This window comes from Nothoprocta perdicaria, unplaced genomic scaffold (assembly GCF_003342845.1).
Source record: "Nothoprocta perdicaria isolate Ctin4 unplaced genomic scaffold, notPer1 scaffold_22, whole genome shotgun sequence".
NCBI classification, from domain to species: Eukaryota; Metazoa; Chordata; class Aves; order Tinamiformes; family Tinamidae; genus Nothoprocta; species Nothoprocta perdicaria.
The window spans coordinates 191,127-207,252 of NW_020455415.1; the positions used below are offsets into that span (position 1 = coordinate 191,127).

General features: G+C 39.5%; 1 protein-coding gene across 1 annotated transcript in view; it reads right to left on the reverse strand.

The window, feature by feature from the left end:
- Positions 1 to 262: 262 nt before the first annotated feature.
- Positions 263 to 16,126, reverse strand: part of PNPLA8 (patatin like phospholipase domain containing 8) — a 32,218-nt gene continuing 16,354 nt past the window's right edge. Inside the window, exons 8-10 of the mRNA XM_026038991.1 lie at positions 15,664 to 15,858; positions 2,550 to 2,745; positions 263 to 1,027 (exon numbers count right to left, since the gene is read on the reverse strand). Coding sequence (XP_025894776.1) covers positions 753 to 1,027; positions 2,550 to 2,745; positions 15,664 to 15,858 — 666 coding nt within the window. The 3' untranslated portion in view covers positions 263 to 752. The remainder of the gene's footprint in view (positions 1,028 to 2,549; positions 2,746 to 15,663; positions 15,859 to 16,126) is intronic.

Below are 16,126 nucleotides of genomic sequence, written 5' to 3' on the forward strand. Positions count from 1 at the left end.
GCAGCGGCAAAGCAAGGAGCAGCTCAGAGCGGGGAAGGATTACAACGGGCTCAAGACTTTATTTCCTTTTTGCTGCAGCTGGAATACCTGCTCAGGAAAAGTTGGGGGGCTTGGAATTGTTTTCAAATAATGAATGAACCTACCTGAAGTTATTCCTATGAAAACAAGGAGCGGTAAATTCTAGAAAGATCAGTTAATTGTGGTTATTTAATGTCACTTAGAGCCAAATATCTCAAATACTGTTAGGTACAAAAAAGATAAAAACAAAAAAAAATTTAATCTTTCCACTGTAAAAGTGCAATTAACACAAGAAAAGCTTTTGTAAAAAGTTTTTAAATTGACCGACAATACAAGAGCATAACAGATACGCTGCCTATATAAAGTTAATGCACATTTTATTTTTTGTTCATTTTGAATACGCTTGGTAGTCGATAAATAAACTTTCACTGTCCACATGATTATGGTACATACACCCAAAACTGCATAGCACAATTGCTGCCATAGTTTTCATTTTAGTGATTTTAACAAGTAGTACAAGAAGAAGATCCCAAAGGTTCAAAAAATAATTAACACCATAAAACCTCGTTATTAGGTCAATGTGCATAAAGTCGCTGTCCTGCACTGCTTTCTCCAGAATTCCTTAGCTAGCTCTCCAAAGAGGTTTGCCATGTATTTACCATAATAAACATTTTTCCTTTACAGTACTTCTCTGGGACAAGATTTACATTTAGAATATTTCATGCATTACATATTCACAACTTGGAAAGAAAGGGAAGGCCTTCATACATGTCAGCCTTTAATCTTAACCAGTCACTGAATTTCTGCAACGTTGTTTTTTCTTGTGTTAAAATTTTTGCCGCTTTTCTCAATTTTTCTTCATTTCGTTCTAAGTAACGAATCCCGTCGGTCTGCAACTGATTAAGCTTCTCCTTACGATTTTCATCCAGAGGAATGTCCTCATTCATAAGAGGGTTAAATCTGAAATAGGTATCCGGAGGTAGCAGTGCATCCAACATGGTGTGAACTTCTGTATTTAGAACAAATGCAGGAAATTGTTATATTTAAATGAGACACACAAATATTCTGACCATTATTTCCAAACAATAAGTGATCTGAAGTGACACCTGAACTGTAAATACGTGCTGCTTTGCAGAGTAAATGTTCTTCCATGCCAACGGCTTAGAAAAAAAACCCTAACGAGAGAAGGTTTACAAACGATGCTTGAAAAGCTTCATCTTTTATAGCTATGCCAATGAAGAAGGCTTTGCAGCTATTCACAATCTGATTTTAAATGAACTGGACAGTTCTTTGGAAGCAGAACTGCATTCTAAGAGCAATAACAGAGCATACATCCATACCTACCTATGTACATACTACCATTCCCCAGGACTTGTTACGCTGAATACTAACAAGAGCAGCTGTTACAAAACCCATGGCAGTGTGTTCTTCTCCAACAGCAGAGACTGCACTGAGCAAGAAGCAGTTTTACCAGTTTCTTTTATTTGCCACTAGTTCTTTTTTTTTTTTACTACAGATTTTTGTTTTGGATTTAATATTTCTTCAGGTTAAATTTTCATGGTAAATTCTGAAAGTTCATTAAACAAGTATGGTAAGAAACTGGTTACGTTATATATTTATACATCCTTCCTTCAGCTCCCATACTTTCTTTTCTGTAATCTATCTTCTCTCTCCTTTTCTCTTTGTCAGCTCTTCTCTTCCATGTCCATTACTTTTCACCTTTCTGTTCTCCATTATTTGCTTCTTCTTTGCATTCTTACCACTGTCTTTCATCCTTTTAGACATCTTTCTTTGTATCACAGTTTTAAGGTGAAAAATATCATTAATGAGATGGTAAGTCCCATAGTTTTGTCCTGAAATCTTCTCTCTGGTCCTTCCTCCTATAAATTGCTCAGCTGTTCTGTTGTCTCACCATCTCCCTTACATCTTGTTCTATTCAATACACTCCTCTTTGTCCCTCTTAATACAGCATCCCATTTCCTCAAGTCTACTGTGTAAAGCCCCTTTTTCCATTTTCTCTCCTTTGGTCTCTGCAATGACTTTCTCTTGAGTTTCTCCTTGATATTTTTTGATCAACATTAATCAATTCACTATGAACTTCAGCTTTCTTTCTTTTTCTTTTCTTTTTGTATATCAGTATCTCCTCAGTTTACAGAAATGAAACAGCTAATGATAGAGTTACAGGATCCTCCCAATCTAGGATCAGAGTTTATTTTTGAAACCACGTGCTTTGCCCCTCCTGACATCAGTAGAAACCATATGCACTTGCAGATAGAATTAGGAAACACCAACTTTACATAAAATGGCAAGAAGAAACATGTGTGAAATACAGTGGATGTGCATAACATTATAAAATAGTTTGCTGAAAATAGCTCACTGAGAACAATCATTTAGATTCTACTTCTGTCTATATTCAATCTTCATCTAAATGAAGTCTGAGATCTTGCTATGAGTAGGATTGCTCTCTGAACTGAAACTGAAGAATCACAAACAATTAAAAGCACAATAAAAATACATCTTGAAACACTAACCTTCCGTATCAGTTGCACTGTTGATAACATTTGTGAGTTTGGCTTTTAAGCTGGTGTATGTGACATGAGTCTTCCCTTCGCTCTCGTATCGGCCGGTGCCCAGTGACACTAGACACTGCAGCGGGACATTGGGCCAAAGACACTTGCATTCATGAACAGCCAGTGCAGAAGGATTATTGAGAAGCAGACCTCCATCCTGGGAAATAAAAACAGACACGTATATATTACTCTTATCCATAATATACGGTCACAAGTGAAACGGCAACAATACTGTACAGAGTACAATTCCCACAGCACTACAAAGGCCAAACACTCAACGACAGAGGCAGTAACTGCCTCTCGGTGCTGCTGTTTGGTGGGGTCCGCGTGGGAGCTGGCACTTCCCGGGTTCCCGGCACTGCTCCCACTCAGCAGCGCAACGAGAGGTCGCTCCACACGCCAGCAGCGTCTAGGCGAGCTACAACCTCATCCTCCAAACACCCTTCAGGCAACACAGATAAAAACACGGGAAGAAGCGAATTTTTGAGACCACCTCAGGAGCTTATCCTGGTGGCAAGGCAGGCTGCTGAACTAAACTAGGCTGAAAATTGATACATGGAGCCACTTAAGGGCTCCCATTTGCCCGTTTGTGCCCGTTCTGCACCTGCCAGTGGCTGTGCAGACGTGACGGGCTGCGCAGGGGTACAGATGCGTCCTCCCCCGTGCAATAGGGCTGTAACAGGGCCAGCCTGCCGCACTGCAGCCCCCTGCCCCTCACAAAAGCTGCAAGCAGCACAGAGGCATGAGGAGGTGCTGCTCTACCCGCTGCCATCTGCCTCAAAGCAACCCAACCAAACCAAACCAAACCAAACCAAACCACTACGCCTTTCTGCTTTTCCGTGTGCTGAGAAACTCTTCTTAGTTTAGGAATGAGCTCACAGGCCCTCCTGGCACAGGCAGTTCCTCTGCAGAAAGGAACACTTAATGAGGGCATTTCTGCTCCCCGCGCGCTCTCTCTGCTCTAGAGCAGCCCACGTCAGGGTTTGCTGCCGCGCGCCTCCCAAGTCGCTGTAAGAAACACTCTGCACTTGGCAGCAGCTGCACACACACACGGGCGCTTTCGTTTCGAGGATTTCTGGGCTTGATAAGAGTAAATAATCACAGCAAAGCATCAAGATTTTGCATACATTCAAAATCTCTGTAAAGAAAATGCTAGAAATGGGAAAAGAAAAGAATATGGGCTATAATAAACAATCTACGAAGGCTCCCTACACTAAGGTCTGAGCATCGTGTTACAAGAAAAATAGAAAAGTCAACCTCCTCAGGAAGAGCTTGGGGTAATAAATCCTTAGGCATTGACACACATTTAACAGAAAGCCCTTTTAACTACAGCTGTGATAAATAAGTAAAAACAGGATTACTGGGGGATTTTTTAAATACATTATTAAGCTTTCACTTCAATCTACAAAAGCTCTTTGAACTCATTCTGTACTACTGTCCAATTTGCTGAAGACACTGCAAAAATGAATGGCCTCTTCAGTGCCTACTGACCTTGCCTGTGTTTAAATTAGATTCTGCGCAGAAAACTAAATACAAGGATGTTTTGTCCTTCATATAATTCTCCATGGAGCATAATCGAAAACCCTAATCCTTATCTTTGTGGTGCTTACTTTTTTTAAAAAAAACTCTAAATTAGAATAATGCTTACTAAATAATTTCCACTGATCTTGTCAATGTAATTTAATTAAACATGATTTCTTTGCCATGGGAAAAATTGGTGTTACCAGCAGACAGGATGCACTTCATACTGGAATATGCACTATTTCTGTCATATTGACAAGTAAAAGACCAATAGAAAATAAACTACATATCCCCACACACCCCAAATGTCTACAAGAATGATAACAGCACTGTGGAATATATATTTAAATATACTCCAATTCAGATTTACTGAGACTAAAGTAAATATCCATTCCTACTGATTTTTAAATTAAACAGATTTTACATAATTTCTAGCATTTATTTAGGTTTCAGATTCAATGAGGAAAGGAATTGATTTTTTGTGTCCCTGCAAGCAGATTACACGTGATAAGGACAATGTTCCTACAAACACTGTGCTTCAGTTGGCTCACTCTGTCACGCTCTGCTTCTCATCATACTGCTTCTTCTACAATGGTCACCTGAGGAGGAGTAAGTGATGTTCCAGTTACACTGAAACCAGAATATCTTCCAGAGATGCTGTTCCAAGGTTTTTACAGATTCTATAAAGAAAATATTGTAATAATTTACCTCATCCATCTTTTGTAACAGTCGTGTGCCAATCACTGAAAGAGTAGAGAAACAAGGGACAAGCTGCACTGAAGAGTCTGTGAACTGATTATGGGGAAGTTCTACATATCTGACGTTCCATGAATGAAACTGCATTTGCACAGTAATGCATTTTAGAACATTTGTGTGTATATATAGGCATATTTATATACATAGTGACTAACAGCTACGAGCATCAGTGAGACATGCAAAATGCATCTGCATAATTCAGCCTTCAAGGTAAGTGTATTGCTACATCCCTCTGCCCATTATCTGTTTTATTCAATATATTTTCAGAATGCAATTTAAATGTCACAGATCCATACTAGCACTAGCATATCTGCTCCCTCAAGCCTTCAAATAAAAAAAGACTACACAGGAGAAAGTGTCTTTGTTTTATGTCACATACAAGTGCATAAATATGAGCTTGTCGATGTAAGTTTATATTTTAAATGTTACTATAATCTTCAGATGTAATTCCAGTTCCACAGGGCAATGAGTATCACGTACAACCTCAAATCTTCTCTATCCTTAACAAGTTTATCATCTCTTGCTGACAGGCTGAGGTACCGTAACACAGTTAAGTTTCTCATTTTTAAATGTGGGCATTATTAATTAGGTCAGAGCCTCGGAGCAGCACCCGCACACACACACATTCAGTCACAGGGAGGGTCGCAGCCCGGGCGCTGCAGCAGACACGCTGTGTCACCAGCGCTCGCTCGCTCGCGGCCCTCGACGCCAGCGTCGCCATGGGCCGCAGAACGTGGACATCAGGCCAAGGGAGGTGGTTACTGCCCTGCACTTCACGCGCGAGGCCCCATCCCCAGACCCTGAAGAATGGGAACGAGGCAGGGGTGACTCGGGGGGCTGAAGGCCGTCCCTCAGATGGGGAGACCCGGGAAGGGCCTCCGTTCTGCCTGCGGGGAGAGCGGGCTCCAGCTGAACCTCCTCACAGGCGCCCAGCTCTGCCGGGCCGTGCTGCGGGCTCTGCCGGGTGCCCTCGTCCTCACCGGCGGCATCTTCCCGCCACGCTCGCTGGGACAACCCTGTGTCCCTGCCTGCCACGTGCTGCCCCACAGCGTGAGCTCGGCCAAGCGCCCCACACGCCACTCAGCCCCCTGGCCAGCAGGGCCCAGCCTGAAGCGCCGCAGCGGGGATGGCAGCGGAAGGCAGTGCTGAAAGGGCAGAGCAACCACCCCAGCGGCATCACCGATGGAAACGTGACCGAGAGCGGCTTTTTATTTTTTTAATTTCACCTAGAAACAATGGAAGTAATGAAATGAATTTTAAAAGGGAGCTTAATACCTCTAAACAGGCTTATCTGTGACAGGGAAGCAGCGAACTTGGGCACTGAGAGATTACTCAGCCTTACGCCATGGTTTCCCAGCACCGAATGCTCAATGGCTACGTCTTGCTTAGCAATGTATGCACTAACTCCTAAATGAACTTTAAGAAATTTTTTTCCATTTTATGGTAAAAAAAAATTCATATTATTCCATAATTCCAAAATTTCCATAATATTCCATATTCCATTTCCATATTATTCCATTTTCATTTTGCTACTACAACCACACTTTTAGGGCCTAGTGATGATGAGCTGGAAGTCTAAAGCTATAGCTAGTATTTTCTATAAATGTTCTGATAGGAATAGGAAATAGTCAGGACAGGCTCCCTCCTCATGATTTGGCTGTTAGGCTGTCATAAATTACTCAAAAAGCATGGGGGAGAAAGCACCTTTTGCAGGTACATGCCTCAAGTAAAAGCCTTCGGTGAAGATATCCCCTTTTCCCCATTCAATGGATAAAGAAAGGCCCGATTAAACATTAAGAGTTAAACAGAGACAAATTCTACAACCAGAAGGAAAAGTTTTCAAATACTCTTGAGAGTCTCGAAGATGGCAAGTATTGTGGATAAGCGTAAGAACATGATTCTAATACTAATGTCCATAAAACCAACTATTAAACTTAAAATGGTTAAAAAAAATTCAAAAAAAATCAGAAAATCAGTCATTCTTTACTAATGCCAGTTGTTTTTTCTTTACGAAGTTCTGAATGTGCTGCACTTTCAGAGCCTGTCATGACATTTCCTAAAATTGTCAGCGTCAAGTTGTGCCTCATTATGGCTCTGAGCACCATCCTGTGCGCTGCACAGTTCTACTGAACCGATGCTACAAAATAACCCAGGGATACGTGGCTCGGGGAAGCCAAGCCTGATATTTGGAAGCCGAGTTTGTTGGCTCCATAGTAACCATTTCACCTCGCTGCCCATGCAGACATGCTTTGCATTTTAGTTCACTTTTACAGACTTGCTCTGTTGTTACTTTCCTTGTATCGGTGAAGAAGTGTAGACAGAATTAGTGCAAGGCTATCATCACAGGTTAAGACAAGACTTTGAATGGACTTCTGAAAATATTTTTCAAATCCTGCGTTTAAAATCAATACAAAAATAATGAACACATGCTGATTAAAAATAAGGCTTACTGCTTTAAATGAAGAGCTTGAAGTGCTTCTGCACTATTACAAGGGTATTTTTTAAATGAGAAAATAAAAATCTTTACGCTAAAAACATTTACTCTAATTTCCATAAATAAAATGGGTGTGACTTGCTTTTTTGTAAATTCATCTTGATACAGCTCCACAAGTAGCAGCAAATGTCCTCAAAGCAGAAAACAGGATTAAGAAATGAGAGGGTTATTTTACTACCTGTGAGATCTACTCAGGTAACAAATATCTATAGGATGAAGGAACCTGGACACTTAGATTTAATTGTATAATAAACTAGTCCCTCTAGTGATGAGTACAAATATGCTCTCCTCAATACAAAGGTGATGGCACTGATCTTTGAAAGACGATTAATTTTTCCATAAATTGTGGTTCTGCCCTTGGGAGTAATAAGTCAGTTTGATTACAGTGCTGCTGAGGACAAAACTGTTGAAGAGGAGCTCCTAACAAGTACAGGAAACCTTTATATCCTTCCTCACACAAACTACTTCTGAGTCTAGAAAACATGAAAGTGCAGGAGATTTGCTTTATCTTTATTTTGGAGCTAGCAGTGGAACACAGTGCCAATAATTATAGCAGATGAGTCTAAAACATGGATTTTAGACAAGACGTTTTAGCTTCATTCTAACAGTAGGTCTGTTCCACTTTGTTGCACAAGAGATGAGAGAGAAGTAATTTTAATAATTAGACAATTTTCCATTTAACATACAACGGCCTAAAGTTAGTTAGTTCTTCACAAAGATAAGGCATTTCATCCAATTTATTTGAAGAAAATGACTAATGCTCCCTGGTCATGCTAACAGACATGTCAGTAGGTCACAAAATACAATTCTTAATGTATTCTGCACACTGCTGCTCCCTAAAGAGACCTAACTTGGTGACAGATACTAATTTACTCCTTCTAAATTGTTAGAGATGTGTAGGAAGAATGAGCCAATTCCTTCACTTACAGAGAGGTTAAGTCTTCTGCCCCTGCTTTATAAGGTTATCTCAAAATTAAGTCAAAAACATTTTTTTCTGCCAACACTACAAAAAGAAACATTTCAGAACTGTTAACTGCTTAGTGCTGAAAAGTATAATTGAAAAAATAACTCCCCTTTAACAAACAGAAAAAAGAAATCTTTTAGGTCTTTTTGTACTACACTGCATATACAAAAATTTGGTGTAACAAATGCTACACTAAATACTTCAGAGGGCTCATCAGTATTATTGTTAATATGAACTAACAATTTGGTACTATATATTAGTCATGTTTGCACTTGATGTATCTTCAGTCTGAGTGGTCTACGGAGGTGGCTGCTTGGTGATTATCTTATCAACTCAATCCAGCTAGTCCTGAAGTCAAAGAAAATGCCCAGCTGCCCAGAAAACATTACAGAATTTATGTTGATATCAGATAGAGAACATAATCCTACAGCTTATTGATGTAGACTTGCTAAATATTAGCCGTCACCATGAAAGAAGAGGTTATCTGTCAACAAGCTGTCAAATATTTCATTTTAAAATCTTTACAGTGGAGAAATAACTGTCTAATGAGATGGACAAAACTCTATACTGAGTGAAAAGCTCTTGGGCTAGGGACTAGTTTTCTAAGCGAATTATTCAAAGGCTGATTTGGGACTCATCTTATTATTTTCTCAAATCTATACTGTGCTAATGCAATCTGTTACTACAAAAATTAAAAGGTACTATAAGCAAAAAGATTTTGGTGAGACTGCAGCATGACCTTGAGGTTTGGGGAAACCCAAGTGAGATCAGATGTAATGAAAGAAAGTGCTTGAAAACACAAAGCTGTCCTCTTCCAAACAAACCTTGAATCACACAGGCCAAATAGGAGAAAGAGGAGAAAAACTGCAGTAGAGAACTGTCATGGAAGGATTTAAAAGCACCTGTAGAGAGTGGCTGTTGAAAAGGCAAATGTATTTTTTTGCTGTACCTTGTCCAAAAAGAAAAGTATAGGACACAGGTAGAAAACATCTAGAATCCATCAAATGTTCCAGCTTGAACAAATTCTTTGGATTCTGCTTCCAGTTTAGAAAAGCTTATTTTGCAATCCGGTATTTCCTCCCACTTTGCACAGTAGGTGCTGGGCCAGGCCAAGGAGCAGGGAAGGCTCCAGCTCGGGGAAGAGGCCTCCAGCTGGAGCAGGTGCAGAGCAGGGCCACTAGTCTGTGCTCAGGAGAACACAGAGCCCATTTTTCAGACTGAAAGGGCCTGGCGTATTTAGACCAGCAAAATGAAAAAGGGTATGAGTGCTTTCTATAAACACATCAGAAGGGTAAATACTGCAAAAAGGAGAGTTAATTATCCAGCGAATGGTACTGGCATGGGAAGAATGGGTATCAAATAGCTTTCAATAGACTCAGACTAAAAAAAATCGGAAATCTTCTGGCTATCAGAAAAATGGGAACTTGAAGTAACTTTCTGCAATGGAAGCAGAAGCAAAGGCTGCGTTATGTGCTTATGAACCAGGCTGTATGATGTAGCTGGCAACCATGACAGAGCGCTGGACTTACCCCAAGAGAAACTGTTTAGTTCTACACGCCATCATTTTTTTTCCCTAAGGAAATGCCTGCCAAAATACTTCTGAAAGAATTTGCAGTTGAAAGTCTAAAATATATTTATGCCTCTGTTTTTGGTAGCAAAGATGTATCAAGTCAAAAAAAGAGTCTTTGAAGTTATCTCCAACATGTTTGGGATTGGGAAAACTGGCATAACAGATTAATCCTTGCACTGGAAATAGAGCTCAGCACAGGAAATAAGGCACAGACATTGTGCCTTATTCAACTACTGTGAATATATTGGATATTAAACTAATCAACTTTAAGCACATTTTGCATATGTGCTGAAAACTAGCACTATCACAGCAGTAAGATCTACACCTATGAAAAAAATAGTACAGTCTCCTAAACAGCAAAACAGAAGGGAAATTGGAGTGGATAGTGGCTGACAAAACTGGTAGCATGGTAGATACTTCACATTATATATGGACTATATACACCATAATCAAATCTTCCTTAAAAGAAGAGCTAATGGATTATCAATAGTTACTCTTTACTTATGATATTCACTGCAGATCAAATCTTAAGGCTATTTTACATGAAAATATGGTCCCAGTCAAGTCAGTATTAGAATCTGGAAAAAAAAAAGGAAGACTTCAGAACATCAAGAATTTAGTACCAATATTTCTTTTGGCCCTCCTCAGAAGTGGTGGCCGGTACGATTGGAACTTGACAGCATCAGCCCACATTGGCTCTACACTGGTTACTGAATGAGCTTAGCTCCTTCTTGTTCACTGTACCAGCAGCCTTTGATTTTACAAGGCTTTTCTGTATTATTTACTAGTTGGTAAACAGTGTCGATGACGATGTCTGGAGAAGTCCAAGCAAAAAGTATATATATGCACACACACACACATATATACACACACACACAGAGAGAGAGAGAGAGAGAGAGAGAGAGAGAGAGAGAGAGAGAGAAAGAATGCGCATGAGCATGGGTCTTCATTTAGGGGTGATTCTTTTAATAAGCAATCTGAAAATTACATCCATATCATAGTATCACTTCATAGAGGCTATGAAATAGATGAAAACTGTAATGCTTTCAAGTTAAGTACCTAAAGAAAGCATACACTCAGTTTTATTTCACAAACAGACCTCCACAGACAGACCTCATTTGGCAGGTGCCCACAGGAACACTGCAAGCAGCCTGCTCTGCACAGCAACCCCAGTAGACAGGGCAATCTGGGGCAGGCTGGAAAACTGCATCACATACATCCACATCAAAAGCCTCTACCCAAACCTCTAGCTGCAAGAGAAAAGATAAACACACACCATGTAGCTGACATGTGCCAGGAAACAGCCCCTTCCTTAAACAGGAGGCGATTCTGCCTCAAAGGTTGCTGGAAAATGTGTATAGCAACAGCTAGGCAGAGAAACAAAGAAATATTTGTTTCTATCATTGTGAGAACAAGATATACCTATTAAATCGCAGTCTATGTAGCTTGAGTGCATGCTGGTCACTGTGGCATATCCTAAGAATGAAAAGAACTTCAATGTGACCTATATTCTGTGTCTTCTTAGGGCCTGGGAAGTACCCTTGAATCTAATTTTAAAAGCTACCATGTAAAACCAATTAGGGTAGGATCCACTAAGCACATCACTCTTAAAGGCCTGGCCTGTAACAGATTACAAAGAGGAAACAGCTTTCCAGAAATACTATCTAATAAAAGGATAAAAATAGTTTTAAATACTATGTATCATCTTGTGTTATCAAGATGCAACTTGAAATTTTAGTTGCAGCGTGTTATGCCCCACTTTCTCTTGCTCTTTATACTAAACACTCGTGGGTTAGTCTCCCCACACCTACTGTTACACTTGTGCTCGTAAAGCTCCACCATCAGCTTAGATATCAACCTTTTAACCATCTTGTTTTAAAATCTTCCTGAAAGTAGGTCCAGAAAAAAAGAGTTTGTGAACACTAGCACAAGCCAGTGCCAGTATTTTATAGAATTCTCAAGTTGCAATGAAATCATGGGAAATCATCATGGGGGGAAAAAAATATCAAATCCTTTGTATTAAGTTGAGTATATTCTATTTTGAGAAGAGCAGGAGGAAAAGAAGTTTCTTAAATCCTCTCTCTATCCTGCTGCCTTTTAATTAATTAGTTGGCACAAATTTCCTTTCTCCTGTTAAGCCTGGTAAATGAAGTGTGCAGAATGATTTTGTTAAATGTTAAATGGCTCTAAGAAAATCACCAACTAAATAACACCACGCACCCACTGAAGTGGCATTATGGAGCCGGCCGAAAAGGAATGCCTTTCACTCCACACAAAAAAGAGAACAACCATGAGAATCAATCCCACCTCTGTGGGAAGTGCGGGTGGGAAAGCACTTGTTTTAAGAGCCGGGAGAGGTTAAGAGATGATCAGGGCTTCATAAATAGAGGCTAATATAAAAAAAGCTGACACATGTGGCCATACAGCTTGTGTACCGTGACATCAGGACTCGGTCTCTCTCGACTTGCATGGTTCCTGGGGAAGCATGTTACAGGGATTAAATCCCTTTGAATGTTAATGTGCTCCTCTTTTGAACCACAAAGAACATTAATCCTCCTCCCCTCATCTCCCAACAGCTGCACTGTTTTTTCCTACTTGACAGAGCGGAACTGGATAGCATGGCACGATGGAGCCAAATGTAAATATTGCTATTTGTTTTTTTTGAGCTCCTTTCTTTTTGTGGAAATTAGTCAGCTTATCTACAATACAAGTAAGAATAAATATTTAGGCACCTACAAGTGTCTTCTTTAACTACGATGCTAAAAGAGTTACAGAAATAATAATTTATTACCTTAATGACAAGTTACGGCACTTTACAATCCTCTTCAACATTTACAGTGACCAGCACAGAAAGTCCTACGAACCCAGACACAACACATCTACATATTTACAGGTATGTATGGAAAAGTGAAGGTTAAAATGAAAAACAGATACAACTAGGACACAGTTAGAGTTATACGTAGAATTTTTAAGAACCCTACACATACCTCTCTCAGCTAACTGCTTTATGCAGTTTAAAGGAGGACTCTGGCTTCAAAAAAAGCTACATAACAGAGGAAGCTAGGCAAGCTGACTAGAAAAATTACCAAGTTTCTGTTGTCAGAATACTTATTTTCATACATTTGAAGTCAGGTCAGCTGCTACAGTGCTTTTCATTCGAATGTGAAGGTAGAACTGAGTGATAAGACAATACAAAATCCTTTCCCCTATAAAATCCTTTACAGTCTCAAGCTTCAAAAGACAGGAACCAGAAACAATTTTATTTACTATTTTGAGTTTTCACAGGCATTTTACAAGTGGCCTCCAGCCTTTGAATTGTTTAGAAACATCAACACTGCAAAAACAGGCTGTATGAAAGTTAATACGGAAATAGCATAATTAAAAGAGATTATGTTGAAGAGCCAATATAAATTTCCAATCCATTAAAAAAAACTGCAAAAACCACATCATCTTTCTGACACTGTACTACAACACTGAAGCCTTTGGCATAATTGTAGTTTCTTCCTTAAGATTAATGTATGCTGCACTGCTGCATTTTACAAAAGCCACGCTCCTACTGAGAGCGTCTTACTCCCAGTTATATAACGTTATGCTTCTTTCATTGCTGTATTTCAAATGCAGCCTGATCTGTTGGACAGTGTAAGCTCAGAGTGCTACAACTGGGAGGAACAAGTACTTCCACACAAACCACAAGTGTTAGCATCACATTTGATCCAGCAAGGAATTGAACCCGACAACGAGAGTGAATGAAACAACTTAATCCTGGCGGTTTTACAATAACGACTCTAAATGAATACCCCCTCTCTCCTGCTTGGTCTTTGTTAGGAGCTGTGACTGAGAACTGAGTAGACTGGTCAACTTCCTTAAAATCTAAAGCCTGAAGATTAGTAAAAAAGCTACCATAAACAGAAGTGATTGCATTTACTGTTCTATTTATTTTAAAATGTATTTATGCATATGCTTTGTCTTTAATTCAAATGCCCAAAGAATACAGGACTCAAAGGTCTCTTTGGATCCATTTTCAGAGATAAAATACTTGACTGTCTCATATTTTCAGAGAGGTACCACTGCTCCCAAGAAGATCAGGACAGCAGTCTGTGACTTGCATGGAGGCTCTTACCCCAGGGATAACACATAGCTTGCATAATATATTGGAGGTAGCTTGCACATGAACTAGTGGAAAGGTAATTGGGATAAAAATCTGCATGAAGACTCTATAGCACTTGCCACGTAGCAGTTTGACACCCTGTGGCCCATTAAAAAACAAGCACATCTCAGACAAAATAGAAAATTATATAAATACTGATGTGATAAGAAGAGTGCAGTCCGGACAAAGACAAATGTGAAACACAAGATGATAGCCCTTAGATTCTAGAAGAATTTTAAAATATTTGAATTATCACACATGGGTGGAAGAGAGATCTTCACATAATACGAAAGTTTAAAACTGACCAGTTGATCCTCTAGTTCTACTGTGGTAGCTGGGTTTAGTACTGGAAACACTTGGACCCTCACAGCTTACAAAAGTGAAAGCATTCAAGCCAAGAAAGTATAAAGACTTGGAACCTTTTATGCATGAATCACACTGGACTGATCAAATCATGTCCTAGGCCTTTGCTTCCTAGTAATTAAAATACACCTAGCAATATGTTTAAAGAAAAAGAGTTGTGACTTGGTGAAATGATATTGAAAAGTCTGTGTGGAATGGCTTGTCCAAAGAGTGGAGTGAAAAATGGGTTAGATGCCAGTCTAGGGCTACACACCTGAAAATACCAGACCTGATTGCTGTTAACACCAATCACCCCTTGCCATTCTCTAGTCCTGTGAATTGAGCAACTTACTACTCCACTTGTGCTAATGCCACTTTCCAATGGTTAATTCAACTCATGGGATTAGCCTTAAGACAGCAGCAGTGCAATAGCACTCTCTAAGGGACAGAATCCTATGCTTTCTTTCTGGAAGGGTCTAGACTCAGTTACCCTTTTCATTTTTTTCTGTCATAAATATGAGACTTTTTTTTTAAGCAAATATTAATACTTCTAAGTAAATCCATACTGTAAAAAGTATTTTGTTAAACCCAGAGAACTGGGGAACAAACAGTGAAGGGGCACTGGAGGACAAGAACACAAGCACTAGAAAACTGCTAAAAAATGCATTTATTTTCCTTTTTCACTGCTCAGGTTCATTAAAGCGGTACACACTGTTGACAGAAGACATTACTTTACTCTCAAAGATTTATTTCACAGTTGTCTCCTAAGGTTGAGAGATGCCTTGGCTCTGAACCAGTACAGAGCTTAGCAGTAAGCAGTAAGTGAAAAGAATTAAAAGCAGAGTGGAAAGAAAAAATTGTGCACTAATAAAAGTAACACTGAAATGCCCAATTTGAATTTTTCACACTTTTGTATTGTTAGATATTAAGTTATACCATCTGTTTAGTGAAATACTGCTGAATGAAATAGCAGTTGTAAGCAGGAAGTCAAAGGCAATTTGCAACTCATATAAAGTTTCCTGCCCGGCAGAGAAGAAAGGGACAGCAAAAGGACTCAGTTTGTATTGACAAGATGAGCATTTCAAAACCTCTACTCTTTCTAGTCCTGTAGAGGCTATAGAAGCTAAGGATTATCTTTCTTACTCCTACGTATTCTAGACTTTCCATCTGCTACTAACATACTAGCTTAGTCCCAATTCAGAAATTCATACACCTTTTTTTTTTTGCCCTCTCATGTATAATGTTGGAAAAGGTCTATTAAAGGAGAAGATTTCGACTTACCTGATGAAGATCGTTACCCAGAATATATTCCTGAAAGTACCCGGGTGCAGCTGACGACGCTCTGATGGCCTGCCACAGCTTATACTGACAGCCTCCAATGTAATGAGACTTAACGCCGGGAAAGTGGTTGTAGTTTCGAAACACAAACGCTTTCAGTGGCGTCCCTCTGTTCACAATGGTGCTCACTGCAGCCACCTGGCAAAGGTAACAGCAATAAACAGTTTCAGGTTGGAGAATGACAAATCTTCCACATTATGGAGGTCAATTTCTACGTGAAACTGGAATCCTACTCAGACCATATTTTGTTCACTTTTACATCAACTATTCAAATTGAAAAAAGTAAAATATAAAATTTTAAAGCACAAAGTTATATAGCTTCAATTATTGCAGTGAATAATAATCTGCAAAAGGAGCAATGTAGTTTATCAAGCACTTCTGCCTTTATCTCTCTTCTGGGGAAGAG